The 14680-nt window shown below is 39.2% G+C and overlaps 2 protein-coding genes across 2 annotated transcripts in view; one reads left to right on the top strand and one right to left on the bottom strand.

The window, feature by feature from the left end:
* Positions 1-14680, top strand: part of LOC133546666 (zinc finger protein 316-like) — a 62678-nt gene that overhangs the window by 20436 nt on the left and 27562 nt on the right. The window lies entirely within an intron of this gene.
* LOC133546669 (oocyte zinc finger protein XlCOF19-like) lies at positions 3018-14439 on the bottom strand. The gene is made up of 2 exons (XM_061892453.1): positions 13951-14439; positions 3018-4513 (listed from the first exon to the last, which is right to left on the bottom strand). Exon 2 carries the CDS (start codon positions 4461-4463, stop codon positions 3516-3518), a length of 948 nt encoding a protein of 315 aa, XP_061748437.1. The 5' UTR covers positions 4464-4513; positions 13951-14439; the 3' UTR covers positions 3018-3515.

The following is a 14680-nucleotide window of genomic DNA, read 5'->3' as shown; positions in this document are numbered from 1 at the left end:
CCTAAAAGAAGCATGCAGGCCAACGAGTTTTCACAGTGAATTGAAGAAAAGGAAGCCTTCAATAAAGCGGTTCAAGAAAGCCATTGTGTCAGTGCTATTTGGAGGGAGTTACACCTTTAAAGCTGAATATGTTTTTTACCATAGCTCAGCTTCACAATGCTGGAATATTGACTGCTGATATTAATATTCTTCTATTGTTTACAATATTACACTTTGCTCTTTTTCTTTACTCAAATGAACAGGATGAAAGTGTCTAATTGTCACTACTGAGTGTAACTATATATAATTATGTTTATAATAATCTTCCATTCTTCACCTTCATTACCACTAGATTTAACTCATCTTATTTTATCCAGAGAGAACTTGACCATAAAAAAAGTTGGCTGCACATCAATAAACCGTCACTAAACATTAATGAAACTAAATATATCATATTTGGTGATTGTAAAAATTTAAACACAAATTATGATGGATAATATTGAAATGAAAGGAATAAAGGTAATCATATTTTTAGGAGTTAATATAGATGATGAAGTAAGCTGGACACTAAATAAATCAGATAAAGAAAACATTAAAAAATGGAGTACAATACAAAATTTAATAAAATACATATTTATAAATGAATAAATGGGTTGTACTTGTATAGCGCTTTTCTACCTTCAAGGTACTCAAAGCGCTTTGACACTACTTCCACATTTACCCATTCACACACACATTCACACACTGATGGAGGAGCCATGTAAGGCGCCAACCAGCACCCATCAGGAGCAAGGGTGAAGTGTCTTGCTCAGGACACAACGGACATGACGAGGTTGGTACTAGGTGGGATTTGAACCAGTGACCCCGGGGTTGAGCACGGCCACTCTACCACTGCGCCACGCCGTCTATGAATCCTAACTACAATTATTGTGCCCAACTTCAGTTGAAACATACATTGTTTATTGCAAAAAGGTCTGGGGACATACATATAAAACAATCACACAACAATATTCATATTACAAAAGAGAGTAGTAAAGATAAGTCATAGAATGGATTATAGAGACCCAACAAATGATTCATTAAGTCACACATTTTAAAAGTAAATGATCTTGTATAAAAGACAACTGTTCAAATGATGTATAAAGTAAATAATAATATGCTTCCAGAAGTGGTCCAGAAGATGTTTCAGATGTGAACCAGTAAATATGAACTAAGAGGGATTTATGTGTACTCAAAAGCAAAGGTATGAACACATGTAAAACAAATATGTACATCATATAAAGGAGTTCATCTATGGAATCATCTACAATTACAAAATAAAATATGTAACACTTCATTATTCAAAAAATCATGTATACAACACTATTATGAATAAGTTTAAAAGTGAATTATGAATATATAAACATTAAATGTTTATTGTATGGAACGTCTTCTATGTAGTTTATTCTCACCTTTTTGGTGAAATTGTTCTGTTCATTTTAAAGTACACAAATGTGTATATTAACTCGTGTACAAACCGCGTTTCCATATGAGTTGGGAAATTGTGTTAGATGTAAATATAAACGGAAGACAATAATTTGCTAATCCTTTTCAACCCATATTCAATTGAATGCACTACAAAGACAACATATTTGATGTTCAAACTCCATCCATCCATTTCCTACCGCTTATTCCCTTTGGAGTCGCGGGGGGCGCTGGCGCCTATCTCAGCTACAATCGGGCGGAAGGCGGAGTACACACTGGACAAGTCGCCACCTCATCGCAGGGCCAACACAGATAGACAGACAACATTCCCACTCACATCCACACACTAGGGACCATTTAGTGTTGCCAATCAACCTATCCCCAGGTGCATGTCTTTGGAGGTGGGAGGGGCCTATCCCCAGGTGCATGTCTTTGGAGGTGGGAGGAAGCTGGATTACCCGGAGAGAAACTCCTAAACTTTATTTTTTTTTGCAAATGATAATTAACTTAGAATTTCACGGCTGCAACATGTGCCAAAGTAGTTGGGAAAGGGCATGTTCACCACTGTGTTACATCATCTTTTATTTTAACAACACTCAATAAACGGTTGGAAACTGAGGAAACTAATTGTTGAAGCTTTGACAGTGGAATTCTTTCCCATTCTTGTTTTATGTAGAGCTTCAGTCATTCAACAGTCTGGGGTATCCGCTGTCGTATTTTACGCTTCATAATGCGCCACACATTTTCCATGGGAGACAAGTCTGGACTGCAGGCGGGCCAGGAAAGTACCCGCACTCTTATTTGTATGAAGCCACGCTGTTGTAACACTTGTCTTGCTGAAATAAGCAGGGGCGTCCATGATAACGTTGCTTGGATGACATAAATGGTGCCTTCACAGATGTGTAAGTTACCCATGCCTCGGGCACTAATACACCCCCATACCATCACACATGTGTAAGTTACCCATGCCTCGGGCACTAATACACCCCCATACTATCACAGATGCTGGCTTTTGAACTTTGCGCCTATAACAATCCGAATGGTTATTTTCCTCTTTGTTCTGGAGGACACTGCGTCCTCTGTTTCCAAATATAATTTGAAATGTGGACTCGTCAGACCACAGAACACCTTTCCACTTTGTATTAGTCCATCTTAGCTGAGCTCGGGCCCAGCCAAACCGGCGGCGTTTTAGGATATTGTTGATAAATGGGTTTGGCTTTGCATAGTAGAGTTTTAACTTGCACTTACAGATGTAGCAACCAACTCTAGTTACTGACAGTGGTTTTCTGAAGGGTTCCTGAGCCCATGTGGTGATATCCTTTACACGCTGATGTCGGTTTTTGATGCAGTACCGCCTGAGGGATCAAAAGTCTGTAATATCATCGCTTACGTGCAGTGATTTCTACTGATTCTCTGAACTTTTTGATGATTTTACGGACCGTAGATGGTAAAATCCCTAAATTCCTTGCAATAGCTCGTTGAGAAAAGTTGTTCTAAAACTGTTCGACAATTTGCATACATATTGGTGACCCTCACCCCATCCTTGTTTGTGAATTACTTAGCATTTCATGGAAGCTGCTTTTATACTCAATCATGGCACCCACCTGTTCCCAATTAGCCTGCACACCTGTGGGATGTTCCATATAAGTGTTTGATGAGCATTCCTCAACTTTATCAGTAGTTATTGCCACCTTTCTCAACTTCTTTTTTCATGTGATGCTGGCAAGAAATTCTAAAGTTAATGATTATTTGCAAAAAAAAAAAGTTTATCAGTTTGAACATCAAATATGTTGTCTTTGTAGCATATTCAACTGAATATGGGTTGAAAATAATTTGCAAATCATTGTATTCCGTTTATATTTACATCCAACACAATTTCCCAACTCATATTGAACCGGGGTTTGTACTTGACTGAAATAAACACACTAATCTGAAGTGTTTAATCTATAAATGTTAGAATCATATTAACAAGATTGTGTTACACAAACAACAATGTCACACATGTTATATGTGCTGATGTTGTTAGAAAGTCAAAATGAAAGTCTGGACAGTTTATTTCAAATCCTGCAGTTTCATTTGCTGCTGCTGTTCTCACCAGCACACTTGTGTTTCTTACACTGGTACTTAGAAGACAATCTTTCACCACACACACTGCAACTCAACACTTTCTCTCCTGGGTGTCTTCTCATGTGTACTGTACAAGTTTTTCGTTCATGAAAGCTTCTGTTGCAAATTGAACAGGAGTATGGTTTTTCACCAGAGTGCGTTCTCTCGTGTACTTTTAATCGCTGTCTTTCCATATAACTTTTGCCACATACTGAACATATAAAAGGTTTTTCACCAGTGTGTGTTCTCATGTGTACTTTTAATCTTTGATTTACAAGAAAACTTTTACCACATTCTGAGCAGGAAAAAGGTTTTTCTCCTGTGTGTATTCTCATGTGTATTTTTAACCTTTGATTTGTTTGAAAACTTTTGCCACATTCTAAGCAGGAAAAAGGTTTTTCTCCAGTGTGTATTCTCATGTGTGTTTTCAAAGTTTGCCTTCGAGTAAAATCTGTACCACAGATTGAACATGAAAAAGGTTTCTCTCCAGTGTGTGTTCTCATGTGTCTTTTCAAATAGCTAAGATATTTATAAGTTTTGTGACAGGTAGAACATGTGAAGTGAGTGTTGTCCGTGTGACATGTTTTATCATCTTTAGAGTCTTCATCATCAGTGTCAGGAGAGTGTGACGTTGTGTCCTCACTATCTGATAGTGGAGCTAAGAGCTTGTCTGCTTGTGATCCTCCACAGTGGTCTCCATCAGCTTCTGCTAAACTGCTGCTTGGAGGCTCCGCCTCTCTCTTCTCCACACACTCACCTTTGACCTCATCATCTTCACTCGTCACACTGATCAGGTGTCTCTTGTCTTCCTTTATGAAGTGGGGGGACAGCCGCTGTTTTTCCTCCACTTTAAAGTAGTGGGGCTGTGGCTCCTCTTCTTTCACGTGGAGGTACTGTGACTTCTTCTGCTTCATACTGGAGGACCCCTCCTGCTGCTCAGGTGGACGATATTTTTCACAGACGTCTGCAGGACACAAGAAGACAAACACATGCTGGGATGGAAATAGACAAGATTTCACCAATTCAGATTTCATTTTCGAGTCTGCTTTACGATTGGGTTATTTGTGGACTCACTTTTGCTTTCACATTCAGTAAAAAGGAGAAGAAACAGGTCGATTAGCATCAACTTTGACTAGTTGAGAAGTAACATGAGCCTACAAAGCCTACAGTGAGGTCTTAAAAGGCACAGATTTTAGGGGTCCTCCATGGGGGGCCAAAGGGCCCTAAGGTCAATACTGTGCTTTGAAGATATCTATAAAATAAAAATATTTTTGGCAAGAAATTAACAAAATACTACACGTTATTTTGTGGCAATTACAAAAGAATGTCCAGTATAATTCTCAGGGCATTCAATCAATCACAACAGGACTGTTAAACTGAACATATATATTATATATATATATATATACATATATATATATATATATATATATATATATATATATATATATATATATATATATATATATACATACCCCGCCTTCCACCCAATTGTAGCTGAGATAGGCTCCCGAAGTGGATAAGCGGTAGAAAATGGGTGGATGGATGGATATATATACATATACACATGCATATATAGAGTCGCGATCAAAAGTTTCCATACACTTGTAAAGAACATCATGTCATGGCTGTCTTGAGTTTCCAATCATTTCTACAATTCTTATTTTTTTCTGATAGTGTGATTGGAGCACATACTTGTTGCTCACTAAAAACATTCATGAAGTTTGCGTCTTTTATGAATTTATTATGGGTCTACTGTACATGTGAGCAAATGTGCTGGGCCAAAAGTGTACATACAGCAATGTTAATATTTGCTTACATGTCCCTTGGCAAGTTTCACTGCAATAAGGCGCCTTTGGTCGCCATCCACAAGCTTCTGCTTGAATTTTTGACCACTTCTCTTGACAAAATTGGCGCAGTTCAGCCAAATGTGTTGGTTTTCTGACATAGACTTGTTTCTTCAGCATTGTCCACACGACTTTGGGAAGGCCATTCTAAAACCTTAATTCTAGCATGATTTAGATATTCCTTGACACTTTTGACGTGTGTTTGGGGTCATTGTCCTGTTGGAACACCCAACTGCGCCCAAGACCCAACCTCCGGGCTGATGATTTTAGCTTGTCCTGAAGAATTTGGAGGTAATCCTTTTTTTTCATTATCTCATTTAAAGCACCAGTTCCATTGGCAGCAAAACGGACCCAGAGAATAATACGACCACCACCATGCTTGACGGTAGGTGTGGTGTTCCTGGGATTAAAGATCTCTCCTTTTCTCCTCCAAACATATTCCTGGGTATTGTGGCCAAACAGCTCCATTTTTATTTTATCTGACCACAAAACTTTCCTCCAGAAGGTCTTATCTTTGTCCTTGTGATGTCAGATGGAACAAAAATGGAGCTGTTTGGCCACAATGCATTACATTATATACATGACAATCAACTGAAAACAGTACAATACTACCTTTTGAAAAGTGCCGCTTCTGCTCTTTCATCTGACTGCATACAAGCAATAACATCTTGAAGAGGAAGAAAGGCAAAAAACTACAATTCTACTTGTTAATAATAAGGGTGTGAAGTACAATATGGACTTCAAAACTAACAATAAAGGTGACACTTTAAGCAGGGAGACAACGCGTTGCAAGTACTGTTTTATACCTTCCCTGCTTGTCGGCTCCCAGACCGTAGTCGAGGAGAGCAGGGGAGACCTTTCACTTGGTCGGAATGATGAGGCCATCGATTAGTTACAACTTGCTCACTTTATTTATAATTTCCACAGGGCAACACCGGACATCCAACATGCTATTGACAGTCCTGCACATGCTAGCACTACCTCTCCTAACTTGCCCACTCACTTACTCGTCACACACCCCACATACTGTCATTCTTAAAGGAGCACACACACACACATATTCTACTCTCACGACAGCTGCTTTAAAACACGCCTCGCACAACTGGACATCCAATATGCTATTGACAGTCCTGCACAGACCTATGTAAGCGTCAATATATATATTGATGTTGCAGAAAAAAGACCATATGTTTTTTTAAACGATTTCCGAACTCTAAAAGGGTGAATTTGGCGATGTAAAAGCCTTTTCAATTGTTCGCTGTTGGAGCGATGACGTCACAACGTGACGTCAAAACGTAAAGCAATCCGCCATTTTCTCAAACACATTACAAGCAGCAAGTCACATCTGCTCCGTTATTTTCGGTTTTTCAACTGTTTTCCGTACCTTGGAGACGATCTGCCTCATCGGTGTGTTGTCCGAGGGTGTAACAACACTCACAGGGACGGAATCAAGTTGCACCAGTGGCCAAAAGATGCGAAAGTTGGCAAGAAATTGGACGCACATTTTACCGACGACAGCGATGCTACGACAGAGATGGCAAGAATTTGTGGATATCCTGCGACACTCAAAGCAGATGCATTTCCAACGATAAAGTCAGAGAAATCACAAAGGTGAGTTTTGTTGATGTTATTGACTTATGTGCTAATCAGACGGATTTGGTCACGGCATGACTGCAAGCTAATCGATGCTAACATGCTATTTAGGCTAGCTGTATGTACATATTGCATTATTATGCCTCAATTGTAGCTATATTTGCATCCAGCCTTTCCCTCCACCCACATTTAATGCCAAACAAACACTAAGCAATCAACAGATTTAAGTTACACCAGTGCTCAAAACATGCAATCGTTGGTTAGAAGGCGATCGCCGAATTCGTCCTCGTTGCCGCTGTCTGTTTTGATATGGCTAAATAGCTTCAGTTTCTTCTTCAATTTCGTTTTCGCTATCTGCCTCCACACTCCAACCATCCGTTTCAATACATGCGTAATCTGTTGAATCGCTTACGGCGCTGAAATCCGAGTCTGAATCAGAGCTACTACGCTATACTTTTCTGTGCTGTCCGCCATATTTGTTTTTGTTGGCTTTACGAAGTGGCGTCACAGGACAATAGGCGGGTGGCTATAACGACGGTTAAAATCAGGCAATTTGAAGTCGTTTTTTGGTATATTGCGTGATGGGTAAAATTTTTAGTAAAACTTCGAAAAATAAAATAAGCTAGTGGAAACTGATTTTTATTGGTTTTAACCCTTCTGAAATTGGGATAATGTTCCCCTTTAAAACACGCCTGGCCAAATGTGGCGATGAATGTTAGCACCTTTGTTTCAAATTGAAGTCAACATTTAAATAATGAACAATCAGATCTGCACAAGGAGTTATAAAGAGTGACGTGTAATAATGTCATTGTTACACCAGTCCTGCTGTTCGGTTCCGGTGAAGACTGCTCTCATATGAAACTTATCTTAACTGCATGTCAGTTATTTGAAGTAACACACAAATGAATAACATTGATTAAAAATTAATTCCGTTAGCAGGGCTCGAATTTAACCAAGGCAACCGTGACAAAAGCTGCGACTGCCCTTGTGACTTGCCGTAATGCCCTAAAAAATTGACCAACATCGACGACAAGAACATGCCGTGACCGCCCTTGACTTTCTAGTTCAGGAGTTAATTCGGCTGTATTTCCAACTAGGACTTTCCCCCATGTCCCTTTAGGGGTGTTGTGGCAAAATTACTGGGTGTAAGATAAACACTTTATCTTCCTGGTTATTGTGTCGCTACGTGTTTAACATTATTTGAGACTTTATCGTGCCGGGAAAAGGACAGTTTGTCTCTTCTGTGGTATTGATGAGATTTAAAGGAGTGTTGTTAGTCCCATGTTGATGTGATAAAACCTCTTTCTTGTTTGGAAGATACACACAGCTGTAACTGTTATTTCTTCCTGCACATGATAAATATGTACAACAGGTTTGGATGTCTAAATTTATGTAAAATTGTCATTAAATATAATTTGTCTGACAAAAAATTATTCGACGTAATATTTTGCAATTTACACATTGCATATTTACACATGCTTATTTTACTAGAATACCCTTATGAGCATTGCATATATCAAAATCAAGTACCTACTGTACTGTTTACTTGTTGGAATACCTTTTTAGAGCAAATATCTACCCAAATGGACACTTTGTAGCTGCCAAAAATGTATTTTAAGTAACATTTTGATATTGACACATCTTATCTCTGCATATTCTACGAGAATACCCTTATGGGCATTACATATACATATATATATATATATATATATAGGTGTGGGAAAAATCACAAGACTACTTCATCTCTACAGAACTGTTTCATGAGGGGTTCCCTCAATCATCAGGAGATTTATATATATATATATATATATATATATATATATATATATATATATATATATATATATATATATATATAAAGTACCCTACTGTAAATGATAAATGATAAATGGGTTGTACTTGTATAGCGCTTTTCTACCTTCAAGGTACTCAAAGCGCTTTGACACTACTTCCACATTTACCCATTCACACACACATTCACACACTGATGGAGGGAGCTGCCATGCAAGGCGCCAACCAGCACCCATCAGGAGCAAGGGTGAAGTGTCTTGCTCAGGACACAACGGACATGACGAGGTTGGTACTAGGTGGGATTTGAACCAAGGACTCTCGGGTTGCGCACGGCCACTTCCCCACTGCGCCACGCCGTCCTGTACTGTTTACTTGTTTAAATACCCTTTTTAGAGCTAAAAACTACCCAGATTGCCACTTTGCTGCTGCCAAAAATTGATTCCAGATAATATTAACAATAATAACAAAATTGTCAGAATAATTGTACATTAGTTATAACACAACTTTGTGTTCCATTGAGTTCAGGTCCCCTGCGAGAAGACCAAAACTGTCTTTCATCTTATCAAACAAAAGGCTTGTAAAACTCCACTGTCTGCGATGGGATGCAACATGGAGGTGTCGGTTTCTTTGATCTATTGACACCCACAAGAAGACCTTGTCCTGACCCGAGATCTACGAAGCAGAGAGGGAGCAGACCCGATGCAACTCCAGGCACTTTTCTTTGAACTGTTTATGACCGAGTGACTGAGTACGACAGCAGTTTACGACCCCCCTCCCTTTAGAAACAGCTGCAGCTATGTAATCAGAAAAGGCCCAAATAAAAGAGGACGCGTGCAACTCCCTCGTCAGAGCGTGGTGGGAAACTGTACAAAGTTGCAGCCCAGACGTTTCTCCTCATGAGCTAAATTGAAACCTGTCTGTGTTTGATTTATTTGCTTCTTGTCTTTTCTAAGAGATGCCATCTGTGTTTGAACCTGACAAAAATGTCAAAGCATTACTCCAAAACACAATATTATACATTCTGAAAATGTAAACGATAGCAAGAATATACCTACATATTTCAGAAAATTTCACTAGCAAACACTTTGTTTTAAAGGTTTTTACTGCCTTTTTTTAGCCCTTTAAGACACCTGTGAGTTAGGGCTGTATAAATAAACATTGATTGATACTGTACAAAAATTCTAAATAACTGAAGAAAAATCACTGATAAACACTGGAAAACTGTCACTGAACGTCTTAGTGTGATGTCATTCTGTGACAGACAAATGGAACACAGTTTCCACATGGTGAGGACATTGATGGTCTGACTCACTGTCTTACGGATCACCTCAACTTCTGCCTAGACGTGACCTGCCCTGCTAAGACTGTTCAGTGCTACCCTAATGACACACCCTGGGTAACACAGGAGGTTCAAGCTGTGCTCAACAAGAAGAAAGCTGCCTTCAGGAGTGGAGACAGGGAGGCAATGAGAGCAGCACAGCGGGAGAAGAAAGGACGCGTGAGGAAGGCTAAGGACAGGTATCCAGGGACTGCAGATGGAAATTAGCTATATAGCTATAATCTGGAACAGAACATATCTGTCTTTGAGCTTAATGTTTCTGTGCATTGTCCCTTCAAATAAAGACTAAACTAAGCTACAGGAAGAAGGTGGAGCAGAACAACATGAGGGAGGTCTATTAAGGTGTGAAAACCCTCACAGGCCACAAGACAAAGACCAGAGCAGTAGGGGGGACAATTGAGATGAAGAACTTCTTCAACCGGTTCAACCAGCACATGTCCTCCCCACCCCCCACTCCTCATCGCAGCCACCCCCTCTTCTTCTCCCCCCAGCCATGGTTGTAACCCCTTACTCTTCCACCTCCACCAGACAATAGATGGGTTTCCGCTAGCGGCGATTACCCATAATCCTTCGAGTCAGCCGCCATCTTGTGCAACAAAACTTGGTTTACTCGTCTGCGGCAGTTTTCTAAATATATTTCCACACTTTTGCAGCAACAATGACGTCCACTTCGGGAAATTTGAAAGAAGTCGTAAAAGTTCCCTACAGACAGACGCTAGATGGGGTTTGCAAAGCCAGGTATTTACAGAAATGGAAGGATATTGGCGATAAAGATCCGTATGAGATGGGAAAGCACGAATTGAAAATGTTATCCGGATATAAGTTACGCCGACATCGTCAACTATTTGGTGAACAATGTTAGTGCCTACACTCTGGATGAGCTCAAGGGCTACAAGTCGCTCGAAGCGTACAATTACTTTGTGTGTGGATGGGTACAGGAAATGAAACTGGCTACAATGGAAGATAAATGTGTGCTCATCGCTGGTGTTCGTCACTCTCAGAGATCAACTGATATGTGTTTGGTGCCATGGGTCATATCAGAGAAGACGGGTCGTGTTTTATCAGGACACTGTACATATATGGCAGGTATTGGCGAAATATGTTCACATGTTTCTGCATTGTTGTTTGCCATTGAAACGAGCGTCAAGATGCGGGACAACACCACAGTCACACAGGAAAAATCTTACTGGCTACTTCCATCTGCAGTCAAGAAAGTTGAGTACAAGACCATACAGGACATTAACTTCACATCCGCCAAGACAATGAAGAGAAAGCTAGACAAGTCAATCGTATCTGGAGATACACCGGCACCATTAAAACAGAGGAAACTACCGGAGGTACGGAAGGGGACACAAGATGAACTGTCAGACTTGTACAGAGAATTAAAATCCAAACGAAAAATTAAGCCTGTTTTACTTTCTCTGATTCCAGGATATGCTAAAGATTATCGTCCAGAAGCACTTGATAAATAGTACCCAAAGGTATTTTCAGAACTATATGATTCTAACTATGCAACTGCATAGTTTAGGGTTACTTGATTTAATTCATTCAAATTTTAATAAAATCGTCCAAAAATAAGCAGCGATTGCCTATATTATATATAGAAGGTTATATTTGTGCAACAATAACGTCAGACGTCGAGCGTTATTAAGTACAAGCACAGGCACAGTAGTTCCTCCTATGTTTTAATATCCATTCTAACCATAACACATTTTATCATCGATACAGAGAGCAACATAATTCAAAGTACCTGTTACAAAATGATCAGAGCAAACTTTATAATGTCGTTTTGCTGGATCAGGGGTAAATCCCACTCGATTGATTCTAGCTAGCCACAGGTTGCTCCTTTCTGTCGACAGTCGCTCGGTTTCTTTTCCCTGTTTTACTATAACCTTAGGGATATCGTAGTACTTTGTTGTTCTTTGTCCTGAATTGGCGCGGTTTACACAGCCCCAAACGACACGTGTGACCCATTCTCACAAAAATAACAACGGAGGCGTCCTTAACGAGTGTTTGTTTTGACATACAAGATGGCGGACAAGGGAATTGTGGGACGGGTGTGACGTCATCGGAAACCCATGTATAGTCATCTCTGTGGACCAGATCAGAGGTCAACTGAGGAAGCTGCATCCTAGAAACTACCTGATGCGCACCAGAATCTATCTGGTGTGCACTGCGTATTATTTAAGTACAGTCTTTTATTTCCCTACATGCAAACGCAGTGTTACTGTTCAAACTGTGTGTAATGCAACAGTATTTAAAAGTATTTAATATACTCGTTAAATAATGTGTATTCCTTGTTTTTAATGAATACTTAAGGCCTACTATGCTACTGTATTTTAATGCTGTTCATGATGGTGGTACTTGGAAATCCAAGTACTTTCTGAGGTGGTACTTGGTGAAAAGGGTTAGACAACTACTGACGTAGTGACATTGTAAACTACATTGGCAGACACCATTTTGTTATACCCAAACGGCGTCTGCTCATACATCGCGCTTCCAACGAGATCTCCCCTTCGAGTAAAAAGGTTCCACAACTGTTCACGTTATACCATCTCATCTTATTGTCCATCATGTGAATGTTTGAAGTGGAACTAAATGTGATCTCTGAAAGGGGTACACATTATTACCAAAGCAGGGCCCCCATCCACATATACAATACTACTACATATCTGATGAAAAACAACATTAGTTTTGTTTTTTTAATTATAAGTGTGCCAAACCACCTCTATTTGGACATTATCTAATGCAGGGGTGTCCAAAGTGCGGCCCGGGGGCCATTTGCGGCCCGCAGCTAATCGTTTACCCACCCGCCACACATTCTGCAAAAATTGCAAAATTGATAGTATTGCAAAAATTCAAAAACACATTTTAAAAATGTTGAATGAGGTGAAATATAATGAGAAAATGTGGCAATGTTGACACAAAGCTGCCATGCAGGCAGTTTTTTTTTTCTTCGTGTCTTTATTTTGTTTTTTTTTCCATTGCTCAAAAAAAGGACAAAAAAAATTGTTACAATGAATTATTACTTAAAAGTTACCACTTTAAAATGTTTTATGTAGAAAAATATTGCATATGTTGTGTGGTTGCCATATAAAAACATCAAAATTTGGACAAAAGAGCATAAAATAAACAAAATAATAGTTCAAACTTAAAATCGACATATATTGGAGGTTTATCTTGAAATTTAAGTGTTAAAAGTAAAAAAAACAATCTAATAAAAATGCATCACTTTATGAGTGGGGAACCTTTCGGATCTCAAATATATTTAGTAGGATTTTAATTAACTTTTCACAGTGATTACTCAAAAATATTAAATAATTAAAATCAATAATGTCCTGCATTATTGATCTTTGAGGGCTTTAATTGCTAAATAAAGGAACTCTCCTGAAGGAATCAATAAAGTACTATCTATCTAAATACTGCATATTTCAGTTTTACTATAAAAAACAAAGTTATGTTTGACGGAAAAGGCATAAAACCTTATTTGTTTTACTTTATATCAACCTCAAGTTGATATAGAGATTTACTGTAAGCCTTAAATAAAATAAATAAAATAATAATTTGACCTTTTTTTTAACATTTTAGTGACTGAGACCCTCTATGCTCCCCAGGAACCCTAAGGATTAAAAAAAAAATCCATATATTTTGTTATGGTTGGAAAATGAAAAATATCAAAATGGCCCCTGCATGCTTACATTTTTCCGTGTTCGGCCCTCCATGGAAAAAGTTTGGACACCCCTGATCTAATGGAAATGACTGCTGCAAACACGTCATGTTCATGATGAAATATAAAGTTAGTAAAGATGTGAGAGTAAGAAGTAAACAAACCTGTTCTGTGTAACACAACTTGAGCTTTCTTGAAAACAGCCTCCAATAGTTGACGTAGTCTCTCGTTCTCTTCTTTTGTTCGAGAAAGTTCCTCTTTGTACTCTGCTATCGTTCTTTCACACAACAAAGTTCCTCCTCATACTTTTCTATCGTTCTTTCGCACATTTTCACACAATCACAACACTTTACACTCACACTTGATCTTAACTAAGCGATGTGTTGATCAAATCCGCGTCTCTTTGTTAGCGGCTAACAAGCTAAGTTAACTAGCATGCTAAGCTAATTGGCGCGCTCAAACAACTATCAAGCTAAGCGGGCCTAATAATCTCCAAAGTTGAGTGAGACGAGTGGAGTTTATCCTGACACGGAGGATGAATAAAGTGTAGTTAGTAGCGATGTGAGGAGATGTGCCGAGGCTTAGAAGCGTGTGTGGAGAAAAGGAGGACTTTGCCGCAAAGCGCATGTCTTCCAAGCATGCGTCCGTAGGGGCGGGGCCAAAGAGTCATAGTTGTGATGTTTTGAGCTAGGGAGTTTAAGAACTACACTACCCAGCATGCAACACTGGTGACGAGCATGCGCGGTAGCCCCGTGAAGTGGTGTCGTATGTCGCCATGCAGACAGCTAGAATGTGGTTATGAGCACGCTGTGTGAGTCAACGTTGAACACGCCTCGTCTGCATTTATTACAGTTAGACAGACAACACAATAAGTGCATTAAAAACACTACTAGT

Source organism: Nerophis ophidion, unplaced genomic scaffold, assembly GCF_033978795.1.
Source record: "Nerophis ophidion isolate RoL-2023_Sa unplaced genomic scaffold, RoL_Noph_v1.0 HiC_scaffold_36, whole genome shotgun sequence".
NCBI lineage: Eukaryota > Metazoa > Chordata > Actinopteri > Syngnathiformes > Syngnathidae > Nerophis > Nerophis ophidion.
The sequence above is the reverse complement of the archived record's forward strand: the minus strand, read 5'-3'. Positions and strand labels throughout refer to the sequence as shown.